This window comes from Pungitius pungitius, chromosome 20 (assembly GCF_949316345.1).
Source record: "Pungitius pungitius chromosome 20, fPunPun2.1, whole genome shotgun sequence".
NCBI lineage: Eukaryota > Metazoa > Chordata > Actinopteri > Perciformes > Gasterosteidae > Pungitius > Pungitius pungitius.
Genome location: NC_084919.1, coordinates 10,885,598 through 10,911,671, shown reverse-complemented (window position 1 = coordinate 10,911,671; position 26,074 = coordinate 10,885,598). Strand labels below are relative to the sequence as shown.

The 26,074-nt window shown below is 43.7% G+C and overlaps 2 protein-coding genes across 3 annotated transcripts; both read left to right on the top strand.

The window, feature by feature from the left end:
• Positions 1-323: 323 nt before the first annotated feature.
• On the top strand, positions 324-16,008 carry enpp1 (ectonucleotide pyrophosphatase/phosphodiesterase 1). Of its 2 annotated transcripts, none has more exons than XM_037449076.2 (23): positions 324-694; positions 3,352-3,424; positions 5,111-5,168; positions 6,253-6,350; positions 6,433-6,512; positions 6,711-6,830; positions 7,427-7,536; positions 7,667-7,732; positions 7,823-7,895; positions 8,171-8,279; positions 8,621-8,752; positions 8,865-8,896; positions 9,034-9,161; positions 10,001-10,070; positions 10,534-10,621; positions 11,276-11,454; positions 12,082-12,121; positions 12,211-12,362; positions 13,269-13,404; positions 14,012-14,086; positions 14,700-14,832; positions 15,106-15,250; positions 15,414-16,008. In XM_037449076.2, the coding sequence occupies exons 1-23, from the start codon at positions 560-562 to the stop codon at positions 15,573-15,575; spliced, it is 2,394 nt and encodes a 797-aa protein (XP_037304973.2). In that variant the 5' UTR covers positions 324-559; the 3' UTR covers positions 15,576-16,008. The 2 variants fall into 2 exon arrangements, with proteins under 2 accessions (XP_037304973.2, XP_037304972.2); XM_037449075.2 differs by having other exon boundaries at positions 5,108-5,168.
• Positions 16,009-16,610: 602 nt separating this feature from the next.
• sytl3 (synaptotagmin-like 3) lies at positions 16,611-24,666 on the top strand. The gene is made up of 13 exons (XM_062559596.1): positions 16,611-16,848; positions 18,826-19,086; positions 19,546-19,761; positions 20,244-20,311; positions 20,458-20,509; positions 20,595-20,661; positions 20,749-20,821; positions 21,229-21,356; positions 21,604-21,726; positions 22,379-22,569; positions 22,675-22,771; positions 22,880-23,050; positions 23,649-24,666. The coding sequence occupies exons 2-13, from the start codon at positions 18,989-18,991 to the stop codon at positions 23,778-23,780; spliced, it is 1,416 nt and encodes a 471-aa protein (XP_062415580.1). The 5' UTR covers positions 16,611-16,848; positions 18,826-18,988; the 3' UTR covers positions 23,781-24,666.
• Positions 24,667-26,074: the final 1,408 nt, after the last annotated feature.

Genomic DNA, 26,074 nt, shown 5'->3' with positions numbered 1-26,074 from the left:
ACTCGGTCACTCCACGCCGGCGTGAAAGCTCCTTAAACTCTACGCACGCTGCTTGAAATACAAACGCTGCTTGAAACGCACTTTTGAGAAATACACAAACAGAAACCAGTTGGTCTGCGATTTTTTGTTTTGTTTAATTCTCTCTCTTTTTTATTGTAGCTTCACTCTCTTCTAAAGGGGGTCGGAGAACAACATTCCCTGGAAAGATGAAACTTGCGCCAAAATAGCAGAGCGCTGAGGTCGGCTGAGCTCTCTCTCTCTCTCTCTCTCTCTCTCTCTCTCTCTCTCTCTTTCTCTTTCTCTGTCTCTGCCTTTATCTGTCTCTCTGCCTTTATCTCTCTCTAATCAATTAATCACTTCCGGTTGTCCTGTTGCTTTGTAAACTGGGGAGAAGTTCAGAAACGAAGGCGGCGCTCCACACTCGCGGAGGGGTTTCCTGACCCAGTCATTTGCGCCTCGACCGGCGGTGACGCTCAGCCTCCCTCCCTCCCTCCCTCCCTCCCTCGCTCCCTCAGGCGCTCCTGGAACACACCGGCGGGGGTCGGAGGCGCTCAGCAGCATGGAAGTGACCAAAGGAGAGGAACCCTCGGCCGAACAGGCCGCGTCTTTGCTGATGGCGCCGGAGGTGGAGAGTCAAACGAGGGCCGCCGGCCGGGGGAGGGAGCGCAGCACCCGCTGCAGAGTCATCCCTGTGGTAGGTCCAAAGTCCCACCGACTCGTCTCTGACTGCTGCATCACGAATGTGTGCCCTGCTGTACCTTTTTTACCTAAAAAAAACAATAACAACAACAAGGTCTAAGTGCTGTTTGTATCTTTAAAAAAAGGCGTTATAGTGGCTGGAAATGTGTGTTTCAGTCATTTTTCCATTCTCGGTCGAACATGACCGTACACAGCCAAAGCTCTGGTTTTAGACGGGTGGTATTTTTTCCACATGTGTTGTACATTTTACAAAACTGAATGAGTTGTTAATCCCCAGGAATGAAAAAACGTTGGTCTACGTCATTTACTCTTTGTGTGATCCACATCTGTCAAAGGGTCGAGAGGGTCAGGGCTGCCAGTGACAGTGTGCCAACCCAAAAGCTTGCAACCAAAAAAAGACACAGCAGCCACAAATGTGTCTGCAGGTGGAGAAGATCCACAGATGTTACTGTTCAACAGGAACTGAGCTTTACAGCACAGCCTGGGATGCAAAATAGTGACGTTTAAAGCTTGCAGTTGGAGAGCGATGCTAATAGTTCATTATTCCATATGCTGAAATATAACCGTAGAGTCGTCTGGCAGTTAACAAACCTTTTAAACTATTTACTCGCAAAGTCGAGCTAAACCCAAAGGCACTGGTGTTTTTAGCAGCAGTTCGGCTTGGTACCAATTAAAGACACATGTGGCAAAGTCTAGACCGAAATATACTGCTTCCTGTTGTGCAGCCCACGACACAGCTGTTTGCAATTGTCACATTTCTACTTTCTTTTTACTATTTTTCTTCCTAATGTTTGTCTTTCCGACTTGTCAAAGGTATTCTTTGCGGGGTTTTGCGTTTTTTTACCCTCATGAGGACTTTGTTGTGGTGTCGCAGTCCAACCAAGGCCTTCACTGTGTAGACGACAGAGAGAGAAGTTTCCACCAGACCGTCTCACAGAGTGTTTACTCTCACAAGCCACCAACACCACGTCTTTCTCAAGAGCCTCGTCGGATGCACGCCTCTCCCTTCCTCCCTTTCTCCCTCTCCATTTGGAGGAGGAGGAGGAGGAGGAAGCAAGTGCACATATCCGGGCTGTCCCAGCAAATATTGCATCATATTATCCGACCCGAATTCTTTTATATGAATCTCACTAAAAGCATTACTCATGAGTGACGGTTCCCACAAACCCGCTTGTAACACAGACTGCTCACTACTACAGATTTTTGAATGATTGAAGGGCAAATATTAGTTGTATCTTGTTTGTATTAATACAAAAACAGATGTAATGTTTTAACACCCTTCCTCACCCGAGTCCCTACTTTTTAAAGTATTTTAAGTCTAATATTTAAGATATACTAAGACAATTCTTTATTAGTCCCACTGTGGAGAATTTAATTTTATATTTCAAATTGAAACAGTTATACATTAATACTGTTGAGAAGATGAGGATAAAAAAATTATAAATAAGCTTCACAAATAATACACTTTCATTTGGAGTGAGGGGTAATTTAAAATGATGATTTAGCATCTTTCTGAAAACAGAAAAAATCCTAAATAATATGCAATTTTTGTGTGAAGGGAGCGAGAGGAGGGAGGAACGGTCGTGTGATGTGATGAGGAAGCATTGACCTCTCCAGCGAGTGGTGCCTGGATGCTTCTCAGGGTTCACGAGATGCTTAGAATGAAGAAGAACTTTTTTAAAATAACTTCTTTTAAACTCCACACTGATGTTACCCGCTGCAGGCCTGCTGTGGGTGTCTGCAGGGGGCTGCAAAGAGAGTGGCCACTAAACACCCCCCCTCTCTAAATAAACAGATACAGACTTCTTTGAACCCCCCCCCCCCCCCCCCCCCTCAGATTAGAGACCCCTCGTCTCTGACCAGACGTGAGTCGAGCTGATAAAGTCCTTTCTTTCACTTTGCAGATTCCATTTGAACCGTTGCAGATGGTGAATGCATGACGTACATGCTTGGGATAAATAACAGTCCCAGCCTCGGGGCCCGCTGACTAGAAAAAAAGAAGAAAAAAATGATACCAAAAAGTTATTATTCCCATCTGTGTGAGGCTGTGAGCCGAATGCTAACACCAGCATGCTAAAATGGTCACAATTCTCAGATCAGCATTTTAAGCCGTGGTGAAGTCACACACACCAAAATAATTGACCAAATGGAATTTAGACTTGAAGATGGGACCAGATGAAAAGTGAGCAGCACTCAGAAGCTCAAAGCCTGATGAAAACATGAAAGTAGGAGTTTCTGGCCACGGTCTTAAAGGTTAAGGCAAATCTTCCAATTGCTGCTGAGATGAAAGCATTAATTGTTGTTGTTTATAATTCCTCAACATGTGCTGATCTGTTAAGGAGCCAGAAGTCGGTTAGGACATGTCTATATGAGGCACTAACATGGTATAATGCACGATATCATGTTTTCACTAACATCACGTTGGAAGGTTACTAACAGCCATCAGGAAAAACGTTGGTTGGTGATCACTTTACTTTAAGAACATTGCTGATTGTAATTCAACACAAAGTACTTGACTTTGTGGAGTTTTATTACATTTCAATCCAAACATCCTTGGTCATGTTTGTTGATAGTTTAGCTACATGTTATTTAGGAACTTTGGGATATTTCTGTCTTCAACCAGCATCCTGACATTTGTTCTGTGGGTTTTAGGTGCTGCTGCTGTGCTTACTGGCCGTCATTCTGGCTGTGGTGTTTTCACTGAGAAAGAGCAGCGATGTCAAAGGTAAACACTGTCTTGATTTTACATCTACTGCACGATTTTTATTACTTTTTGAAAACAAGTGGTTTACAAAATGTTGTCCAATGCGATGAACCCATTCTTATGAACCTACATGTTACACTGTTATTTATGTGTAAATAATCAGTAGATGTTTTACAGTTCAGTAAAGTGAATTGAACACAAATATAATATTTCATAGAGATCTCAAAAGGTCCGTGACCGATAGCGTATTTTATTTTGTGTGAGCCTTGTGAGTCTTCACTCCACATCGCTGAGGAAACCAAGCTGCTTTGGCTTCGGACCGAAATAGCTGACTCAGGTTACATTTTGGAAGCTCAGTGAAGTCTGGTGAAGATACCAGTCGTAAGTATGTCCCGTCACTGTGAGCCTCGCATTGATGGCAGTCCGACATGTAGGTCTGATGTTTTAGGTTTAATCTCAACACCACTGTTAAGAACGGAGACCACGTAAAACACATTTCATTTGTTTTAGTTTGCTTTTAAAACGCTTCTGCTACCAGAACCTGCCGCAGATCCCTCTCAGGCTGAACGTTGGAAGTATCTAGAGATCCAGAGGTGAAGGTTTGCTCACAGGAAGTGTTTGGGGCCGTGGAGGTGCGTTCCCGGCTCGCAGACACACATTTGAGCGAGGCGGGAACGTTCCCCCCTCGCGGTCGGCACGTATCCTGCCGCTAGGAGGTTCCCTCGTGGTCGCTCTTTGTTGAAACGCGTCTCTTCCACTGCGGGGGGGCAGCGGAGGCGACTGTTGAGCAACGGTTGAGCAGGCCTCGGCGTGGGTCTACTGTCTGCCGTGACCTTCCCCTGAACTTTCCATGCCTCCCACCCTGCTAACATCAAAGCCACATGGGAAGAACACGTTCTTGCCTCTGCTCCTATTTGGAGGCCTTTTGGATGCCTATTAGAAGAGGTGCAGATATCCCTGGAGCCTTCTTGTTCCTCGAGGCTCACGGTATCTAGACTGGAAGGCAGAGAGCGGGGATTCCCCCCCCCCCCCACCCCCGAAACGTCACCAGACCACAGCGAGTCGGAGCATCTCCGCGTTCCCTCCAGACCGCACTGCTGGACCGGAGGGGCGGCGAGGAGGGGCTTTCTCACCCGCATGCTACGACTCCCCCCCCCCCCCCCCCCCCCCCCCTCAAACGTCCAGTGAGCAGCAGACATGACAAATTGTTTTGGGGGGGAGGGTGTTTTTTTTGGGATGTTGAAATAGGTTCCTGCGTACAAACATATTTCTTATACAATGGGAATCTCCTTGAGAGAGACGCATAAAATAAAAGAGGATGTATTCCGCTTTCATTCGATTTGTTTTACAAGTGGTTGACAAATACGTTTATTGGTGTAACTTTATCGTAACACCAAGATGGGAAACACAGGTCTCATTTATGTGGCTCTTCCCATTTCTTCCCTCACCAGCGTCATGCTTACATCACATATTTTTTTGTTTCATTTGTCTTAAACCATGTGGTTGAAGGATAGAGTTAAAAGTCTGGTTAAGACCAAAAGTTTTTTTAATGTTAGCTATGATCTAACAACATTTAGAATGAAATGAAATCACACATTTATCTTTGCATTCATGTATCCATTAAAGTTGAGTCACCTTTTGTGTGTTACTCCAGCTAATACTCTATAATAAATATGACATAACCTTTTTTTTTCTTCTCTGCAGCAGAAGGTGAGCTGTGGCTGCAAGCGGGTGAGGAAACCCAGCAGCCCCGGTGTCCTCCCGGGTAATACGACACTCTTGTTTCGGTGTTGTGAGATCCGATGTTTGGTTGTGTTGACAATGAAGCTTTTGATTTTTGTAACTCCCACCATTTTCCCACATGGCATTTCTTATTGGAAATGTAACTGCGACCACAGATAAAAATAGAAAGAGACTGTTTAAACAAGAGGGAACACGTGACTCTCTTTTCATGGATGTGTTATAAAATCTGTTTCTACGGAAACCAGCTTTAAGACTTAGGCGTGTGTTGGTGAGTGTACGGGTGTGGTGTGTATGAGTGTGTGTGTGTGTTGTTGCGTTGGTAAGAAAGTAAGTCTGACAGAGAAAAATAATAAAAAGAACACTATTTTTAGGTTAGAAAATACCTTTAAGCAAATTCATGTTTAATGTACAGTACTTCTCTCTGAAAGTCTGTATTATTCTCTTGGGTTTGTTTTTTTATTTTATGGAAACTTTACAGTCAAAAAGAGAAACTCATCTCAAAACTGCTGATAAAAACAAAGTATACATGTTCATCTTTTAAAAATACAATTATTGTGGTTATTATTATGGTAAAATTCATTCATTTGTCCAACCTGTAATTCCTGATTTGATGGTTGAATTATTGGAATGGTTTTAGTCAGTTACATGACTTGACTTGTCCATTTTATACAACAGAATATTTAGAGAATGGATGAATGACAGCGTGTAACACGACACATCATTTAACACCATACTGCACTACTTGACCCGATTCAGTACTTATTATTATTACTTATATTCAGTAGCCCCATGAGGCTGCACAATTTTCATATCTGCCACACACTTTGATCCAGTAACTGAATAGTCCTGCTCCCAATAAAAAGGGCCCAACGTCTCTTAGTCTTTGCTTCACGATCCGTGGTCCCATTTCTCTTCCTGTGTGTTCACTCCCCCCCCCCCCCCTTTGCCTGTCCGGTCAAAGAGCCGCTTTGTTCTCCCTACACAGAGCTACTGTACACCACTGCTGCTCCACATCCACGTCTCCCTCGCGAGGAGATCATTCTGTTTCCGGCTCGCGAAAGCACGTCAGCTAAAAGCATCCTTCTTGCTCTTCCTCACCAAAACAGTTTCGTCAGACCTCCTCTCATCCTGGTGTCCTTGGACGGTTTCCGGGCGGAGTACCTGAAAGATCACGGCGGCCACCTTCCCGCCATCAGCAAGTTACGTAAGTCCACGACATGGTTGGCTCCTCCGCAGCTCCTTCGCGGCTCATCCCCTGTGCGACTGAACCTTTGTGTTGTTTGCAGGAAACGAGGGAACGAGCATGCCGTACATGAGGCCTGTTTATCCCACAAAGACCTTTCCCAACCACTACAGCATCGTCACTGTAAGTCAGGGGTTGACTTACTGGACATGGTTGTCTTGACTTTTTTGTCAAAGCTGGATGAAAAGACTCATGAACGTCTGTCTAATAATAATAAGAATAAACAGCTGTTGTTATGGGTTATACAGTATGTCGAAGAGAGGCCATATCACTTCCTCCATAGAACAGCTTACCGTGACTGTTTTTTTTTTCTTTCCACAGGGTCTTTATCCTGAGTCTCATGGAATTGTGGACAACAAGATGTACGATGTGACCCAAAACACTTCGTTCAGCTTGAAAAGTGAAGAGAAATTCAACGCTAAATGGTACCAAGGCGAGCCAGTAAGTGAATATGTGCACCCTTGATATGGTGTAATACAACTTACAACTTAATAACCAACTCTTTGAACAGTGCACTCCATTGAGAGTCAGACAGGAGTTGTCTGTATCGTATAAAAGGTTAACACAGATATGTTTCTGGGTCAACCTGACATGAGTCTCGAGGAAGCACCTGTCTTGTATCGGACATATGAAGCACTTTGCTGAGATGTTCATAGCTGAGACCTCGCTCCCCCGCATGCAGTGAGTGTCTTGATTTAATTATGGATTCTGGCGGGGCAGAGTGGCGGCTCGTGGAGTTGTGCTTGTTTAGACGCTTTGCGGTTCACGTTTAAATGGGAGGTCTCTTAAATCTCATTCCTCCAGAAAAGATTCCGTACAGCAGCCGCGTGGCTTTCCATGAGAGAAGAAGAAATATCGAAATGAACCACAATGAACCAATATAACTAAGTGGATCAGCCAGAGCACATTTACAAGTCTGCTGCATAAGGTTCTACCTGCAGATCAGTCTAATAGGTTTTGATTTAACATCAAAATATGCAGTTAGATTTCTTCTCTCCTCATCTCTTCTCCTCTTCTTTCCCCTCTCCTCCCCTCAGGTCTGGATCAGTGCCATGCGTCAGAAGCTGAAAGCAGGAACCTTCTTCTGGCCTGGCTCAGATGTTAGAATCAATGGCACTTTCCCAAACATCTACAAGACGTATAACAAGTAAGAGCTATGCCATTTTTTCTTTTCAAAATGCCCGACACTTCTAAATGGGTGTATAGAACAGGAATGGCTCACTGTAGTTGTGTTTTAGTGTTCAGAGATAATATGATGTTTCATTTTTTGTGAACAGGAGCATCACGTTCGAGCAGCGGGTGCTGACACTGTTTGAATGGCTCGGTTTACCTGAGGGAGAAAGGTACCACATGTTCTTCATTCATCATTAAACACTATTATGTTGTGAGTCGCCTCTGAATAGCTCACTTAGTCGTTGCCTTTGTCCTTTTAGACCTGACCTTTACACTTTGTACTTGGAGGAACCTGACTCATCAGGACATAAGTTTGGACCAGCGAGCAGCCAGGTAAGTCCGTCGCTAAGTCTGCAACCTGCAGTTCTAATGCAAATGTTCATTACATTATCCATTGATGGCCCAGACTGAACAAGTACATTCTTTATCTTTGGAAACAATAACAGGGCAAAACCACGTCATTTCTGACAAAGCCTTTTTAGGCCCGTTGAGTTTGCTTAATTATTTGCTGAAGTAAGTTGTTCTTGAAGTGTTTAGATGATGAACTTAGTTAATTAGTGATAACGCGTGACATGTGTGAAAGCCTTAAATGCCGTTTCAACCTTCAGGTCCTGCAGGCTTTGGAAGGTGTGGACCGGATTGTGGGCATGCTGATGGATGGCCTGATACAGAGAGACCTGCACCACTGTGTGAACATCATGGTCGTATCAGACCACGGTGAGATGCCTGCACACGGCTGTGATGAAGTGTATTCGGTCATTTTTGGCTAATTCCAATCAACAATTTTAGAGGATTTTGCGTCCTTTTTTGTCTTTCTCTTTGCTCAAATGTTGAGCAACTCCAGTTCATCCCTCCTGAATATCTGTGGTTGCACAGTAGTACGACTTCGGCAGTGGTCTGTTAGCAGAACATTTTTGTGACATGATGTTTTTCTGCACATCTGGAGACCATGTGTTTAGTCTTGTAATAATTACTAATTACTAACATGTGACCAAACTCAAACACACATCTCCACCAAATATGAAGAAAAACAGACTCCCCCCGTCATTTCTCCTCAGGCATGGAGGAGGCTTCGTGTGAGAAAGCAGCTTTCGTGTCCACCTACTTGACACAAACGGAGGACTTTGCTGTCATCCAAGGGCCAGCTGCTCGCATCAGACCCAGTCGCCTCCCAGAGGATTACTTTTCCTGTGAGTTCCTGTTGATCAAAATGAACTTTCCCCTTTCTTCCCACCATCACTCAGTGTCTTTTTGTCTGTACCCGGGGCGTGGCTGACCTTGTCCCTTTGTTTCCCTCCTCAGTTGACTTTGAGAGTCTGATAAAGAACCTGTCGGTATGCAAAGTATTTCAAATGTGACCTTTGTGTTCATAAGAAGAATGGAAAATTATCTGCTTGCTCGGCCTCACGTCAAACATTCCCACTCTGCCTGTGCTGTGTGTTGATTCTCCTCTGCTGTGTCCGATCTGAAGTGCAAGACTGCTGACCAGCCAATGAGGCCGTACCTCAAAGAAAACCTCCCCAAAAGAATGCACTTTGCTAACAACAAGCGTATAGAGAGAGGACACCTCTACATGAAGCAGGGGTGGCAGGCCGCTCTGTAAGTTACCAGTCAAACTCCTTTCAAGTGTGTCAGTATGAGCTTGGAAATGTATTCTTAAACTCCATGACCTTCTACCAATGCACCGTGTCACAACATGGTGTCCCTCCCTTCAGTGATCATCTGATATAATCATTTTGCCACAAACCCACAAAAAGCATGCTCCAGCCCAAAGTGTTCAGTCCGCCTCTTTTCCTTCAAAGAGACAGGAACATTCCCAAAACCGCTAACTGTAGCATGAAAATAACCAAAGAGGCAGCCCCAGCTGATGTGGTTTTTTTTCGAGTACCGTGTTCCTTTATTGCTCCAAGAAAGAAAATCCAGTGCTCGTCGGTGGCTGGAAGTTTTCCGCATGACTGGCAGGAGAAATTCAAATTAACCACTTCTGGCTAGTTCTACTTATGCTTGCAACACTGTGTGACAAAAAAGCCTTTTGTAATCATTTACAAACGCGGTGGAAGTTACCAGAGTGAGTTAATAAATGTAAATTTTTGGAGATTTGGAATAAAAAGCTTTCTTGTGCCCCACAGAAGTTGAAGCATCTACCGTAAGTAGTGTAATGAATGAGGCACATAATGCTGGAGGAGGGTTGCACAGCTCCTTTGATGCATGGCAACCATGTCATTATGGCAAATTGTTTCAGGCTGAGGAATTCAGTCCACTTTAATATAGTTGCATTGCGAAATGGCTCCTTCTTTCAAAATTGAAATGTAATATAAGATAAACCCGCATACTATTACTATCAGTTCTTTCTTTTTTTGATGCTTCCTCCCGTTATATCTCTTTCCTTTGGGTTTTTTTTAGACATCGGATAAAATGTCTATATTCTAACCCAACAGGAACAAACAAGAACTCAAGTACTGCCTCGGTGGATTCCACGGCTCAGATAATCTCTTCACCAACATGCAGGTCAGAGGAAGGACAAGTTCATCCCTCATGATGAATGTTTAACACCATACCCACTTGTAGGATGTTTTTATAAATGAAAAGGAATGAAGAATGAATTTTACTTCATTCAGAGAAACAGTTGCGGTTTAAATTTTAAATGTGTTTGTGTCTGCCCACCTTCACGTTAGTCATCACAAGGCACCAGGGGATCTGGTATGGTTTCATTTAGCCGACTGACTTTATACAAATATTTACACACAAAAGTATGCTGAAAATAGAGTTTACTCACCTACAAATATCCCCAAACCCACCCACCCGACATGTTTGCTGCAAGGATTTTCAAGGTTGTTTTTCGTTGTGTTATTTACAGTTTAAATTAAACCTCCCTTTGCGGTTTTGATAACTCACGGCACTCTCTCATTTTTAAATCTCTCCAAATAAACGCAATAATCCTAATATGTTAATGTTTATCCATGCTTTTCAGGCAATCTTCATTGGTTACGGTCCAGGATTTAAAAAAAAGACGGTTGTGCCTCCATTTGAAAACATTGAACTCTACAACCTGATGTGCGGTAAGGAAAGTGTACTTTATCCTCCTTTACTGTAGCTTCTTCGTTGGCCTTTCATTACTTTGACTGAGCATGTGAATGACGATTGGGCTCTAAGCATCTTAAGTTCTTAAGGTAGTTATATTACCAAACACAATGTTTGGTAATATAACTACAGTTTCTGAAGGTGAATGTGTTGACATCCAATTGCTGTAAAATACAGTTCTTGCAGAATAATCTCTGAGAGGAAACCTTTGCCCTGCACCACATTACCGTTTGTTTAGTGCCTCCCTAAAAAGAGCAACAGGAAATAAAAAGCAGCCACATCAAACAGAAAAAAGAGGAACCAATCCAGGTGTTTAAAAGCAAAGAGTAACACACAATACATGTAAGACGTTGACAAACTGTATTTGCTCACAACTGCACTAAAGTAGGACACTTTAGACTCTTTCAAAACTATACTTCATCTTACTGGGGTCAGCAAATCCTTGTATACACACTGTATTTTAAAATATTAATTAGGTGAATGATATTCATGAGATCAATGTATCAAAAAAATGTATCAAAATGATGCTGACATGCACGGTTACGTCCACTCTGAGTGTGTGTGTGTGTGTGTGTGTGTGTGTGTGTGTGTGTGATACAGAATTAACTTGTCTATCCTCCCTTCTCCTGTAGATCTTCTCGGCATTCGTCCCGCTCCGAACAACGGCACTCATGGCAGTCTGAACCATCTTCTGACCAGTCCCGTCCACCTGCCGGTCCACCCAGCACAGCTCTCCCATGACACCCCCTGTGTGGCCAGTGACCCCGCTGACGACCTGCAATGCACCTGTGATTTGCACAACAAGCCCGAGGTTTGTGCCAAACAAGTTATTGAGGTCATGACAGCGCTCGTCGGTTGGATTAGTCCACTTCTCTCAAAAGCCATTGGGTGGATTACCATGAAACTATATCAAGATGTTGATCTTCCCAGAGGCACTTGTGTTAATATCTCAACTTCTATCAGTATGAATACACAGGTACACACATTCATTATTCCCTCAGAATGAATTGTATTTTTTAAGTACTTTAGCAGTTTAATATTTTTCATATCCTCAATAACTAAAAAGCCGATGAAATTCCCATCGACCTCACCTAGGTTGTGTGTCGGGTTTTGATTTGCAAAAATTAGCACGCAAACATACTTGATGAAAGCAGCTCAACATGTTTAACGTTGCCCTCTAAACATCAGCACCTTAGCATGCCCATTTTGGGGATTTTATTAAAGGACTTCAATCTGTATTCAAGAGGGAATACAGGTTTTGCATTGCTGTTTGAAAGTGGCCTTTAATGTGCTTCCTAGGACTAATAAAGGTTAGCATGTTAGTATTTAGTTTATCCACCACGCATGACCTCACAGAGGCGGTAACATGGGCCCAGACTTGTGTTTTGTGATGCTTTTGGTGCTACGGTTCATGTTTCTCTCTCTGTGTTGTTTTTAGGTCACTGCTATAACCAGAAATCTCACGATAATGAATCCCAGTGAGTATTGTTTGATTTTTCTATTTATCTTTTTTTGGAGAAAATATGTGTGTGCTGATTATCAATTTTTCCCTTATTAATTGACAAAGGCAGTTTCCGTCACCTCCACCATCCCTTTGGTACCCCTGGAGTCGTCCAACCAGGCGCCACCTTTTGTCTTCTCCACCACTCCAACTACCTCAACGGATACAGCAAAGACCGCCTCATGGCCCTGTGGGTGTCGTACACCGTCCAGCCTCCGGTGAGGCCTGCTGCCTGGAGACGGCTTTTGTCTATAAACATAGCTTGCCCCTTTGAGTGGTCCCTGCTGTATTTCATCTGTGGTTGCTGCGTGGCCCGGAGATTGTTTTTTCGAATGTCGGAATCCCTTCTCTAAGCAGCTGTTACTCATCTCCTGCGCTCTCGTTGGCTCAAACACTTACTTTTTGTCTTTCTCATTCTGCGGGTTGAGGTTTTGTGTAAATCATGACTTTAGGCAGAGGGATACAGTCCCGGGAGAGTTTACACTGTTGTGCTATTCCGTCTGAATGATGATGCTAGTGAGGATTTATCTGCATCAAGCTTCACCGAAACGCAGTGCAAGCTGAATATGGTTGTACTTTTATCCTCTTTGATCATTTTGACTTGATGGGTTTCCAGTTTGGTTTGGTTTTAATTCATCTGTATTTCTGTTAACCCTTTCCCTGCTTGACAAAGTCAACACATCTATTGGACGCTAGCTTAGAGCTAATTTGCACATAGAAAATCTATTATTCAGTGAAAGTGGGCTCCCCTGCAAACAGATTGGTGGCCTATTTAGTCAGTATAGCAGCACAACTCCATGAATGGTAATATTGTACCAGTCCAGATTTAAATTCCTCAACAACAATTGGATTAATTGACATAAAGAAATATTGGCGAATTAGGTGAACGTGAGCACTTTCATCAATTGGTTAATCCATACGATATCTGGGTTCACGACCAAGCCCCTGCAGGACTTGGAAATTGGAAATTAAGATGGCGAAGGTGCAAGATAAAGTGAGCCGAGAATGCCGTGCATGCAGAGGCGGAGCAGTGTCCTCGCTGACACCGACCAATTAAAACCGAGCCGGCTGATCTTGTGCAACCGGCGAGTGTCCCGCTCAAAGCGACTGACCTTCTCTCCCAGACCAGGGTGCGACCCCTGGCACCAGGGTTGGCGGAGTGCGTTCACGCCGACATCCGCATCCCACCGGCCTCCAGCCAGAGCTGTCAGCGCTACAGAAACGACCCCGCTCTGACCTTCGGCCTGCTGCATCCCCCAGGTGAGTGTGTGTGTGTGTGTACGTGTGTAACCGCTGGAGGAGGGGGTCATAAGCACGCCGTCCCGTCCCAGGTGTTCGAATTCGAGGTGACGTGTTTCAGGGCTACATTCTCATGCTATAATGCACCTAAGCCTTTTGTCTGCAACGGTAACGAGCGTCCCACCCCCCCCCCCCCCCCCCCTTTAATGAGACACGGTGGATTCGTATCCGTATTTTTAATAAAGTGTAGGTTTCAGGTAGCTGCACAAAAGGAAGTGACTCTGTGAAAGTGTGAAGTTAAAGTTCTGCAGCAGCTGAACCCCCCCCCCCCCCCATTGGCTCTGGGTTGTGCTGTGAGATTCAATTTGAGCTGTAAAGGTTACTTGCTTAATTGATTAGTCCACTGACCGGAATTGAATGGGACATTTTTTCAATGTTGTTTGCCTGTTTAGAGAAAATCTATTTAACAATGAATTGATCATTTGCTGTGAAATGCTTTAGTCCTTTGTGATCAACACCAACGTGTGAAGCTTTTGCCTCAAACCAGTTCTTCATTGCTGCGTTTCACAGTATACGTCAGACCTTTACAAGTAAAGTTTGTGTTTGTGTTTCCCACTTCTATCTTTAGGTTTGAGTACCAACGGACGCGAGACAGACTCTCTACTGACCAGCAACATGGTGCCAATGTTCCCTGCATTTAAAGGTGAGTCAGTTTTCCGAATATCTATCTGCATCCGGTTGTCTAGCTGCACCCAAAGCTGTAGGTGGGAAGCCTGGTGATTCACAAATGGTAAACACTCTCGTTTTCCAAGTGCAGGTATTGTGGTTTTTCTGTTCTCTGCAGCCATTTCATTTGCGCAATATTATACATTTTCTATTAAAACCAGGCTGTGATTTTGGTTCTTAAATACACACAACAGGAGTCCAAAGATCTAACCGCTGTGATTATGTTGGACTTCTGTAGTTTAATTTGGCACATCAAAGGATTTGTTGGAGGAACATTTCAAGAGTTAATCCTTGTCAAGTTTCCTTTACAATAAGAGTCACTTTTAAGTTGGTCGGATTTACCAGACTTGAAACGTGTAGGTTCCCACCGGGGCCCCCTGACTCTCTCTCTCTCTCTCTCTCTCTCTCTCTCTCTCTCTCTCTCTCTCTCTCTCGCGGTGGGTCCCGTTGGAAAGAAAACCCCCCTCCACACAGTGTTGTTTGGGAATGTTTGAGGCCTGTGAATGAGCTGCCACATGCTGCCCCCTGGCGGCACGACCCTGTGCCCTCACTCATACCGTTGTATTTTCCTCCCCCCCCCCCCCCCGCAGATGTTTGGCTTCATGTCCACGATGTCCTTCTTCCAAAATATTCACAACAGCTGAACGGAGTTAACGTCATGAGTGGGCCGATTTTTGATGAGGACTATGATGGAAACGTTGATGCGCTCAAAGCAATCTCAGGGTAGGTTAGCGATAATTCAGGCCATCAATTTGGTCTGCGACCAACTATGTCTGGGTTTCTTTCATTAAAAAAAAATAATTAAAGTGGAAAACATGCCAAAGGTTATCTCGCCAAAGTCCAAAGTGACATGCACATTTGTTCCGTTTTTTTCTGTCGTATCTGAAATACTTTAATATTACTGGCAAACATCTGCATGAGACCTGGAGTTTAGTCCACCTCATCAAATAAATCAAGCCCACTGGTTGATAAACCTGAGATCTGGTGTTTCTCCAGGAACCAGGCTCCCATCCCGACACATTTCTTCATGATCCTCACCAGCTGTGGGAACTCGTCCTTCGGCCCCCTTAACTGCGAGGGTCCCCTGCAGGCCAGGTCCTTCGTCCTGCCCCACAGACCCGACCACACGGAGAGCTGTGCTGTGAGTGACACCACTGACACCCCCCCCCCCCCACACACACACAACACTTGACCTCTGTAGAGACCTGCTGACAGATTCCACGATGGAAAAAAAAACACCACGTTGCTGCATTTTCTCATTTCTTCTATTTTCTTTTCTTCTTTTGTCTACCTTCCACCCTCAGAACGGGTCGGACTTGGCGTGGGTGGAGGATTGGCTGCAGTTTCACGCGGCGCGCGTCCGAGACGTCGAGCTCCTGGCAGGACTCAGCTTCTACCACGACCGGTTATCAGTGGAGGAGACGCTACGGCTCAAGACGGCGCTGCAGACGGAAATGAAGCTTTAGTTTCCAGTGGAAGCCTCGTCGGCCCGCACCACGCGCCTCGGCCCGAACGCACACTTCACCAGATTTCTGTGCCCCAAACCAAATTGAGTTCCATCTGGGGTTTTTTTTGTGATACGTCTGAATCCCCACAAAGTGTATAATTAGTCAATTTGTGATGGATGTATATGTGTTTTTTGAAGGACGTTTTTTTTAATGGATGATTTTATAGCTTTTGACATCCGCAGCTCTGAACCAAAGACGGGGCTTCCTTGGATGGAGACAAAATAAAATGGAAAAGGGGTTACATTTAGGAACAAGGAATCTATTTATACTACTGTTTATGTGTTTAATGGCCGGGGCACACACACGATCATCTGGAAACAATCTTGTCTGCTGACACACAACTGGACAGCCGCCTGAAACACACCAGAGAACTAGAGAAATAAGTATTGTTGCTCAAAAAGATGCCGTCCAGATTTTATGTTCAAGATTTTTATTTTTGTATTTTCTTTATATACGGCAGTAGCGTTGATTTAATTTGGTTAATTAGAGGTCATTTGTGTGGCAGCTGTATGCGTGGATGGGTGAACCTCCTACAAAGAGACAAAACGACTGCAAGCACCGTGACTTGTTTTCGGGTGTTTCTCTTAATTCAGTTTTCACTTCCAAGCTCTCTTGGGTCACCGCGGCCATTTATGTCTTAATTCTGGTAACGTTGCATCCCTCCAGGGTTCAGTTTAGTTTCGTGACATTCTGCCATTGAAGCAGCAGATCTTTCAGCTTGGTTATTTTAGTTTATGCTGAAGATGAGAATCAATCATTCGGCCAATTAGTGTTTTTTTGTTTGTGTTTTGTTGGCCTGCTGAACTTTTTCCTGGGATCAACACAATTCCTCTTCCTATGTTTTAATCTTTTGCTCATTACAGCGTACAGTCTGGATTGGCACATAAGAACAATTTGTTTAGTCATTTCCATCATGTATTCCAGTGGGGGGGGGGGTATTGTCAGAAATTCAACTTCTTATATAAACTCTTCTACACTGACCTTGTGACCTGAATCCTTTATTCCTCCGCCCATCACACAAAGAGATCAGAGCTGCAGGGGCAGGCGGAAAAAAAAAAGTCTCCGACCAAACGTGAGAAATAACCAACCAGCAGGTTCTCGGTTGGCCCTCCCCCAACATTGCAGTGAACTAAAAAAAAAATAAAAAAGGAAACCGAGGTGCAGACGGTTTCCTCCGAGCACGCAACCTGCTACTTCCTCGGGCTGACCACTCCGCCCTGCAGCCTGGGAGGTAAGTTCTTGCAGCGTTCTGCTCTGCAGCGCCTTATCTCCGCCCGTGACCTACTTCTCGTGTCACGCAGCGACTTCTCGTCCGTCGTGGAGTTGTGCCTCCGTTTATTATTGTGTGACGCCGTTGTCAAAGCGGTGTCGCTTCGGTCGAGATTCGGCAACAACGTGATTGTGTTGAGCAAATGTTTCGCAACCGCGGCTGACAGTTGAGTCACCGTGAAAGGAGAAATCCGAAAGGGTGTAATGAGCACGCGGTGTCTCAGTGGAGGAACCTGCCTGAGGCGTCTACATCTGCATCATCAGATGTAGTGGAACAACATGAGGTCTTTGTAGTCCTTTAAATTTTTACTTTCTGGGCGATAATAATCTTATCTTCGCTCAATACAACTAATAGAGCTGGCTTAATTAGAAGCATTTTCAATATTGATTTAATATTTGACCTCTCCTTTTAACGACTGTACACACAAAAAAAAGAGTTTCCCCCTTGACAATAAATGAATCCCTTTTTGTTTGTGTGACCTCGTGCAGCTTTCAGCGGAACGGGTCATTGTCTTCTACAATAAAGGACCCTGCGGCGTGTGTGTGTGTGTGTGTGTGTGACAGTGGTCGGGCTTCTTATTTGGAAGCGCGGCAGTGAACGTTCACACGCTGCGCGGGCCCGTTTCGAGGTAAGCGGTGGCTCGCGCAGGTCTGCCTGGAAGCGGCCCGCCAGAGACCCCGTGACCGCCTTCTTTCAGACTCCATATTTGGGGAACGGTGTCAACCTGTTCCGGTGTCCTCCGCGCGGCTCGATGCGCCCACCCGTCTATTCTCACACACGCCTCTGTGTCACCGCGACACTGAGGCGTGTGTGAGAAATGACTGGTGAAGGTGATCTGTTTAAAAAAAAAAAAAAACGAGCCATTGATGCCTCAAATGTGCAATGAAATCCAAAAGGTTCACTGCATCGCGACCCCTGCTCTGCTCTTGCTCGTTTTTCTATTTACGGCTGGACAGCGAGTCCCTTCAGCAGAGGACAGATAACGACCGTGTCCCTCCGCGAGAGGCCTAATTACAGCGGACACTGATTGTTTTCTCCAGGCTCCCGGCAGCTCTTATCTGTCACGTCAAGCTGGCATCCAGCTATTCAACTGACCTCCGCCGCCTTCCACCGGTCCTGCTGCTGCTGAAATGCGGTCCAAATTGAGATGTTTAAAAAAACAGAGTCCCTCTTGTGACGTCAATTGAAGGAATGGTTTGTCATTTTTGGGGGGGTGATGGCACGCTGAGAGCAATCTCCATTTTCTATTCTAATTCCTGGTTTAAAAAAAAAGCAATTTAGCAAATCTCCCAAACACCTCAAACTATACCTCTAAAATAAGTATTAAACAGAACTCTATTCCTATTAAGCTGAACAAGAATTGAAGTGTACTGACCTGCAGGAAAAAAAGAGGAAAGAACGAAGCTGGAACGCTGACGCACGTCAGCCATCAATAATGCAACAGTTGGCATTTGATTTGTTTTGGGGGTTTTTTTCAGCTCTGCCATCAGTGAAGCATCACTGGCCCTCCTGCAGCTGGGGAATGGGTGGTGGTTTGCCAGGAGAAGGGTTGAATAATGGAGGGGGAAGGGAGAGGGGGGGGGGGGGTTACTTGTGACACTGACAAGGCCAGATGAGGACATGCATAGCTTCAGAAAATCAGGACTTTATGTCCAAAAGGGGTGTGTGGAATGATTCAAATATCACCAGAACTAGCGTCTGAGGTTACACAAACCCACCGTTGGCGTCATGAAGTTGCAACTGTAGTTCTTAACTCCGCTCTAGATCAAAGAATATCAAAGAAGGTTTTTTTTTTTTAGTTTCATCCACTATCTGCTCCGGACGCCTATATATCCGGCTCTGACGTGGATGGGGTCTTGGTGGAGATCACAATCAGGAAAAGGGGGATTTTCTACAGCACTAGTTTCATTATCTATTTATTTTCCTTTACTCTTTCAGCTCCAGAGGACTAAAGAGGAGGCGCTGGTACGGTAAGGGGAAGGTTAGACAGCAAAGGGGGCGGAGACGGGAACAAAAACAACCGAGGGTGAAGCAGAGCGAGGCAGAGCGAAGAGGACCGCTGAGAGATCCAGATGTTCAGACTGAGGCTGCTGTTTTAGAGATGGATTTGAGTACGCTTCAAGTTCTGGAGAGAGAAAGAGTCTTGGATGTTCTTCGGAGGGACAAACAGCTGCGTGCTATTGAAGAGGCCAGGATCCGGTGAGTCAGGAGATCAGACATGGTCAACAAAAAGAATTGAATTTCTGTAAAAACATGTTTCAAAAAAATAAAAAATGAACAGAATTTGGGTACCAAAGTCGTTTTTGGTTTCTGCTGTGTCATTCAGTATATTCTTTCATCTCGACTTTAAACTCTAATGATGACTCACCGAAAGTACGTTTCATTTTACTCGGTGACGTGAGGTTTGTGGCCGCTGAGGCAATGACTCTTTCAGTCAGATTTGATGTTTTTATGTTGGCTCATCTCACCGCTGCTCGCTACCTTTCATTAGAAAAATGCTTGAACTGATTGGAATCATAGTAAATAGTGCAATTCAAAGCACAGGTCAGTGGTGAAATATGAATATTTATCTTGTTTATTTTGCACGACTCGCCTGCCTGGTTTTGAGTCTTTACTTCATGGAAACGCTTGTCTTCACCCCCCCCCCCCCCCCCCCAGGAGGATGAAGTGCGAGCTCCAGGAGCTCCGACGGAGAGGAGCCAAGAGCTTCGGCCGGCAGTACGGCGAGCGGACCTGCGCCCGCTGCCAGAGGCCCCTGGGAAAGTTCTGGAACTCGGGCGCAGTCTGCCGCGGCTGCAGCCACCGCATCTGCAGAAAGTGCCGCGTGGGCGTGGGAGCGGCGGGCTGGAAGTGCACGGTCTGCCACGCCTACAGGTGCAGTAAAGAGACCCCCCCCCCCCCACACACGCACACACACACACACACTCCAAAATGACTGTTGTCTCGGGTTGACTTTTGCACGTCCATGTCTGGCTTTAGTCGATGCTTTATGAGGAAACAGTGCATCACATGTGAAACCCTCACAGAATCCACCCTTTAGCTGCAACCTCAAATGTTTGAAATTACACCTTGTTTCTCATTGCAGTAAACAGCTGACTTGGGCAGCAACAAAAAAAAAGTGAGAAAATGCAACTGTACGCTGGCTCCAAACCTAGTTGAGCGTTTAGCAGCTAAAGAGACGTTTTTTTGCCATCATCTTTCTCAAATGACCGAATGACTCTAATAGAGGGAGAACTCAATTAAAAGGAAGCAGAAATGAGGCCGTAACTTTAAAATGATAATGTAGACCGGTTCGAGTCGTCCTCTTCTCGGTGTAGATATCAAATGTGTAATCATTAGTGCTTTTTTCTTCATAGGGACGTGAAGTTCAGGTCTGGAGAGTGGTTCTTAGAGCAGAGGGCCAAGAAATTTCCAGTCACCACAGGTTTGTGGCCTGAGTATGATCCCGTTTAACCACGTAGAATATGGATGATCCGCTCTGTGTTTCTTTAAGCCACTTGCTATATATTTTGGGTCCACAAGAAGTCTACAACTTCCGTGTTTTATCCATTTTATTCCTGTTCTTCACAGACAAATACAAGATGGTTGGGGATAAAATATTGGAGAGCTACAGCGTGCTGAGGTACGAGGAATCTTGTTTTTGAATGAATGAGGTACATAGACGTAAAACACACAAGGTAACCATTTATTTTCCAACTTTCTTTCAGTCATATATCAATTGTGCCTCCCACTCCTCCACCTTACCTGGATATGCAGGGTCCCAGCAGATCTGGGGTAAAATACTATTGTGTGTCGAGCCTCATTTTACAGTAAAATGTTCTACGAACTGAGCTCTAATTAATGCTGTGTTTTAATCTGCAGGATCTGAAAAACTCCAAACCTTTTACCAAATCCATGGAAGATTTGATGGTGTCCTTCACCAGTCATATTAAAAGTAAGTGATTCAACGTGGTCTTTTTGTTTTTGTTTTTTGCAGTTGTGATGAACTTTTTTTCTGAATTTCTCAACAATAAAAAAAGTTTCCCAGTATTGCCTGCGAGCTTCTTGGTGAGACATTTTCAGAACTGACGTCATCACTTCCTTTTTGGAGATGTAATCACTTCCTACTTGATGAACTGATCGGTGACTGATGAACAGTCACTGTAATAACGGAAATGGCTGAGAAGTATAATAATGCAACATGTAGCAACCACTTATTGCGTGCACTGCAATAAAAAATGAACTTACTGAAATGGCCCAGACACTTTTTTTTTTGTCTTTCTCTCAAGTACATTTTTTTGATTTTTTTTTTTACTTGCTTTATTTGCTGTGGTTAAATCAATTGTTCTTGTCTCAATGCAGAGATCTCCACTTCTCCCAGCGACGTGCGAGGAGACCTGCTGAGAGTTGGCGACCACCGCCGAGGGTCTGTCTTCAACTACAGCACCCAGAAGAGCCTCTCCGACACGGACATCAGCAAATCTCGCAACGTACGTCCGCTGCGTCGCGAATAATTCATCCAGCACCAGGGCCTCAACGATGCCTTTCCACCTTTCTTTTGTAAATTGCAAGCTAATCTTGTTTAACACATGCACTTGCAACAGCCAGATCCTAATCCTTCTGCTTTTGCCAGGGTAGAGATGTACTTTTTCGTAGTCCAAGCCGTCCGATCAGACCGCTGAACAAGGTAACTGTCAGTAAAGGAATGATCCTTTTTTTTTCTTTGTTTTTTTTTAGCTTTTTAAAGGACCCAGTCTCCCAAACCTGTTCAAGAAAAGCAAAGACGTTGACCACGAAGCCTACACAACTGCGGCGGAAGAAGAGACCTCTTACGGTTCTGAGTATTCTGGAGGAAATAGAGTAAGTGCTGAGCTGATTAGATTTCATCTTTTTTTTGTAAAGTCCCCCATCAACATCCTGTGTACCTCCACTGGACTAAAAGTCTAGTTTATTAGAAGTCTCAGTATGTCTTTTAAAAGTGAAAAAAGGTCTGCGTTTAGGAGTCATTAGTATTCATGTATTTCACTAAAAGTAAAAAAGACACCTTATTAGAAGTATTCCTCCTGAACCATCATTTCTTTTAACCCCCTAACAACTACAGGTGAAACTCGAAAAATTAGAATATCCTGCAAAAGTTCATTTATTTCAGTAATTCAACTTAAAAGGTGAAACTAATATATTATATAGACTCGTTACAAGCAAAGTAAGATATTTTAAGCCTTTATTTGATATAATTTTGGATGATTATGGCATACAGCTTATGAAAACCCCAAATTCAAAATCTCAGAAAGTCCTGCTGGAAAATAAAGTCTCATCTCCATAAAGCTTGTCTGCTGAAGGAAGCATGACGTGCTCTAAAAGGTCCTGGTAGACGGTTAAGTTGAATTACTGAAACAAATGAACTTTTGCACAATATTCAAATTTTTCGAGTTTCACCTGTATGTCATGGAATCGTTTTATTTATCAGGGCAAACCCCAATATATCCATGACGTTGAAACCTTGCGTCTCCAGGGCAGCGGCAGCAACAGCAGCGGCAGCAGCAGCAGCATCAGCATCAGCACCGACCTGGCACTCGCTGAGAGCACAGCAGGAGAGCTGGAACTGGCCCTGGCCTTCAACACCAACACCTCCTGTCTGGAAATCACCGTTGGTGCCTGCAGAAACCTCCGCTACGGCGACACCAGGAGGAAGAAGTGTCATCCGTGAGGATAATATTGTTTACTCTCTGCAACTTGTTCACAGTGACCCTTTTTTCTGGGGGGGGGGGGAAGAGTTGAGTGGTTCTCAGCGTCACTTTGTTTGTGCAGATATGTCAAACTCTACATGCTGCCGGGAAATGGCGGAAAAATGAAGACGTCGTACAAGAAAAACACGACTCATCCGGTTTATAATGAAGTTTTAAAGGTAAAGGGTTTTTTTTGTTGTTGTTTTTTTTACTTCAGCTTTTGTAAAAATCAATTTGTGTTGTTTTCATGACCAAATTAAGCAAAGGTCTTTCCTGGTTCTTGCCAGTATCCTATAGAGCGCCACCTGCTGTTTGGCAAGAGACTGCAGGTGACCGTGTGGCATTCAGGAACCCTGAAGAGGAAAGTGTCTCTCGGTGAAGTCCTCGTCCCTCTGGACGGATGGAGATTCGAGGACAAGGACTCCCAGCTCTTTAACTGGTACCCACTCTGTCCAAAGGTAATAACGATGCTGATGTTGTACCTGGGGGGGGGAGGGGGGTGGTTTAAAGCAACGTGTTCGGTACTAAAGGAACAGTGAGATCAGAAACTGTAAATTGTTGCAATGAACCAAACAACAACTTGTGGCATTTACTGCGATCCTAAAGTTCTGCAGAAACGATTTGTGTCCTTTTGGGAATCGGCTTCCACGCGTTTCCAGCTTCACATTTAACGTATCGGATTGGTATCAATCAGACTCTCTCGACTAAAGACAATTAAAACATTTTTTTTAATGTTGAGCTAATCGTTTTGAATGATTAAACGATGACTCTCTTCCGAATTGTATTTTGTTCCCACGATGTGTTTATTTTGAATTACCGTCTTCGTCGATGAAGACAAATCACTCAACTGTCTGCTAATTCAAAACAACAACAAAAAAAGGCAGGAAAATGAACTACAAATGACCTGCAAAAGATGTTCTATATTTGTTTTTGTATTCTATTGTTATCCTATTGAATACAGAAGGTTCCCATTGATGGACTACATTTCGAATCATTCTAATAACCGAGTCATTGAGTTTATTTCCTTCTCATCTCTTGTATGTCTGTGTTCACCAGGCGGAGAGTCTCGAGGGAGACTCTGTGGACCGAGATGTCGGCGATCTGCTGGTCGGAGACCAGTTCAGCTCCAACAACCAGGGCGACCTCCTGCTGCTCAGCCACTTTCAGAGAAAGACTGTCGCCAGATAATTGATTCCTAATTCATTGATCTGATAACGTGCTTTTCACTTTTTAAATGGATGACGGCGTAGTCGATGGTACGCACAAAAACACTACGTGATGTCTGCTCTTTTGAAAGAATGATGTTGTGTTTTGATTGCTTTTAATATTTATTTATTTGCATTTTTTTTCAAGCTCCACAATTAATTTTTTTGGGCTCTACAAATAAAATTGATTAAACATGACTTTTTTTAAAGATTAATATCCTCAGTATTTTTAGCTCTTAAGAAGACCGCAGCTCAAAGCACACACCCATACTTATGGTAGATTATAATGTACTCTATGGCGAGGTTTCATGTGCTTTAACGTGTGATAGCCAACAATTAGAGACATTCAGCACTTTTGACAAAGCTAAAATTTTACAGAACTGTAAAATAGTCAATAAATTCATTTTCATACTTGTGTTATACTAGTACGGTATCATGTTTAATAAATGTGTTTTGTGTATAAAAACAATATCTCCCCCGTAAAAAGTAAGATTTAGCTGTAGCATAACATTTAAGTACTATACGAAAATGCGCTTACTCGCCACTTGGGTCACAAACGGCGTGGGAAAGGGAAGAAAATGGCATCACGTTTCAGCACTAGAGGTCAGAAGAAGACATCTTTTTGGAACTCTCATGACAATCATGCAGTGAACCACTCTGCCAGCAAGCAGAAAGCAATGATCAACTAAGTGTCCTTATCCCATTAATGCAAACACGGGTCGGAACACATGCGTCAGCGTGTAAACACACCTCAGAGGCCGTGTGTGTGTGTGAGAGAGAGAGTGTGTTTCAGTCTCAGCGGGACCGCAAGGTGTGTTCTGGTGCATGTATAAGAATGCATGATAAAGTGGACATGTGCAATAAACGTGAGGGTGTGTTTTATGTAGGTGTGTGTGTGTGTGTGTGTGTGTGTGTTGTATAACCTCATCTATCTCACCTTGACAACTATGGCTCGTTAATCCCAGCTCGTTAGGGACCTTTTTGAGTGACTGTCAATGTATCTGCTCACAATATTTTTAAAGCGTTCGAAGCGCTTAATGAAGGGTTTGCTAATAAAGGCCAGGACATGTCACTAGAAGCTGTGGGACCAATCGACTAACTGGATCTCTGAGTTGAGGATTTTTTGTTAGACTTTGTATCACTCAAAGACTCAGGTGGACCTCTAGTGGTGCTCAAGCACCTGCTCTTTTGCCCTGGATGTGAAAAGTGCACCTTCTGCTGGAGCACAATTTTTTCTTCATTCATCAATATTTAAGAATAAATATTACTCTCTGACATCAATTCCCGCCCAAATGTGTTTTGACGGGGCATTTATTTGTGTTCTTGTGAGAATTTTGGCCCCACATGCTCACACGTCCCGCCCCTCCTTCCTCCCGATAAAGTACTGCCTCGCCTCGAGTACCTAACTGCTTAAGTACAATATGGCCTTGTTTTGTCAGTTATTCATTTAGATGAATTGACAGAACATGACATCTCTAACCAACGACGACTCAGCACTTTCACATGTTCACAGTGCAGTGTTTACATTGTACGAGGTGTGAGCCACCATTCCTTCATTGAACATTATGCATTGCACATGTATTTTATATAGGGCCGGGACTCGATTAAAAATATTAATCTAATTAATTAGAGGCTTTGTAATTAATTGATCAAAATTAATCGCATTTTAATTGCATAAATATTTGACCTGAGAACAGTGAGAAGTAATTATTTTCACATGGATTTTTATTTTTGTTCAACCAATTCCAGCAGACAAGTGTAGAAATAGCATATTTAGAAATATAGTATAATATTTTATTTGTCTGGAACTTTATGATCTCTGTTCTTAAACTAACAAAGTGGTTATAATTTATGCATCATTTTTTATTCTATTTACAATTCTTTTTGAAGTAATAATAAACTATTTTCATGTAAAAAAGGTCCAAACAAAGTGCTTTACAATGTATCAGCAAAAGCACAATGGGCTGGGAACAGAAGATGTGTTTGAGATTTCCTTTAAAACTTTCAACTTAAACATTTAATGAAATTTTAGAATTAAACCAAGTTTTGAAAAAATATTTTAGTTTTCAGAAATTGCCTCATTTTTAACTTAGGATTATGAAAAAGCATTTGACAAGTCCAACATAAACTAGCATAAAAAGTCATAATATATCGCAATATATTAATACGTTTTGCAGTTAATTTTGCATTCATTTAAATTTGTCCACCTTTACGGTTCATCTATCGATGATATTCTGCGCCCCTAATCGCCACAGTTAGGAAAACTTTTAAAAAAAG

Bases quoted from the DNA above. Each gene is read 5' to 3' on its own strand.
- enpp1 (XM_037449075.2), top strand. From the start codon at position 560: ATGGAAGTGACCAAAGGAGAGGAACCCTCGGCCGAACAGGCCGCGTCT. The intron at 7,896-8,170 runs GTAAGTCCGTCG...TTCAACCTTCAG, and splicing joins TTGGACCAGCGAGCAGCCAG to GTCCTGCAGGCTTTGGAAGG. The intron at 14,087-14,699 runs GTGAGTCAGTTT...CCCCCCCCGCAG, and splicing joins AATGTTCCCTGCATTTAAAG to ATGTTTGGCTTCATGTCCAC.
- sytl3 (XM_062559596.1), top strand. From the start codon at position 18,989: ATGGATTTGAGTACGCTTCAAGTTCTGGAGAGAGAAAGAGTCTTGGAT. The intron at 20,312-20,457 runs GTTTGTGGCCTG...TGTTCTTCACAG, and splicing joins GAAATTTCCAGTCACCACAG to ACAAATACAAGATGGTTGGG. The intron at 21,727-22,378 runs GTAAGTGCTGAG...TTGCGTCTCCAG, and splicing joins AGTATTCTGGAGGAAATAGA to GGCAGCGGCAGCAACAGCAG.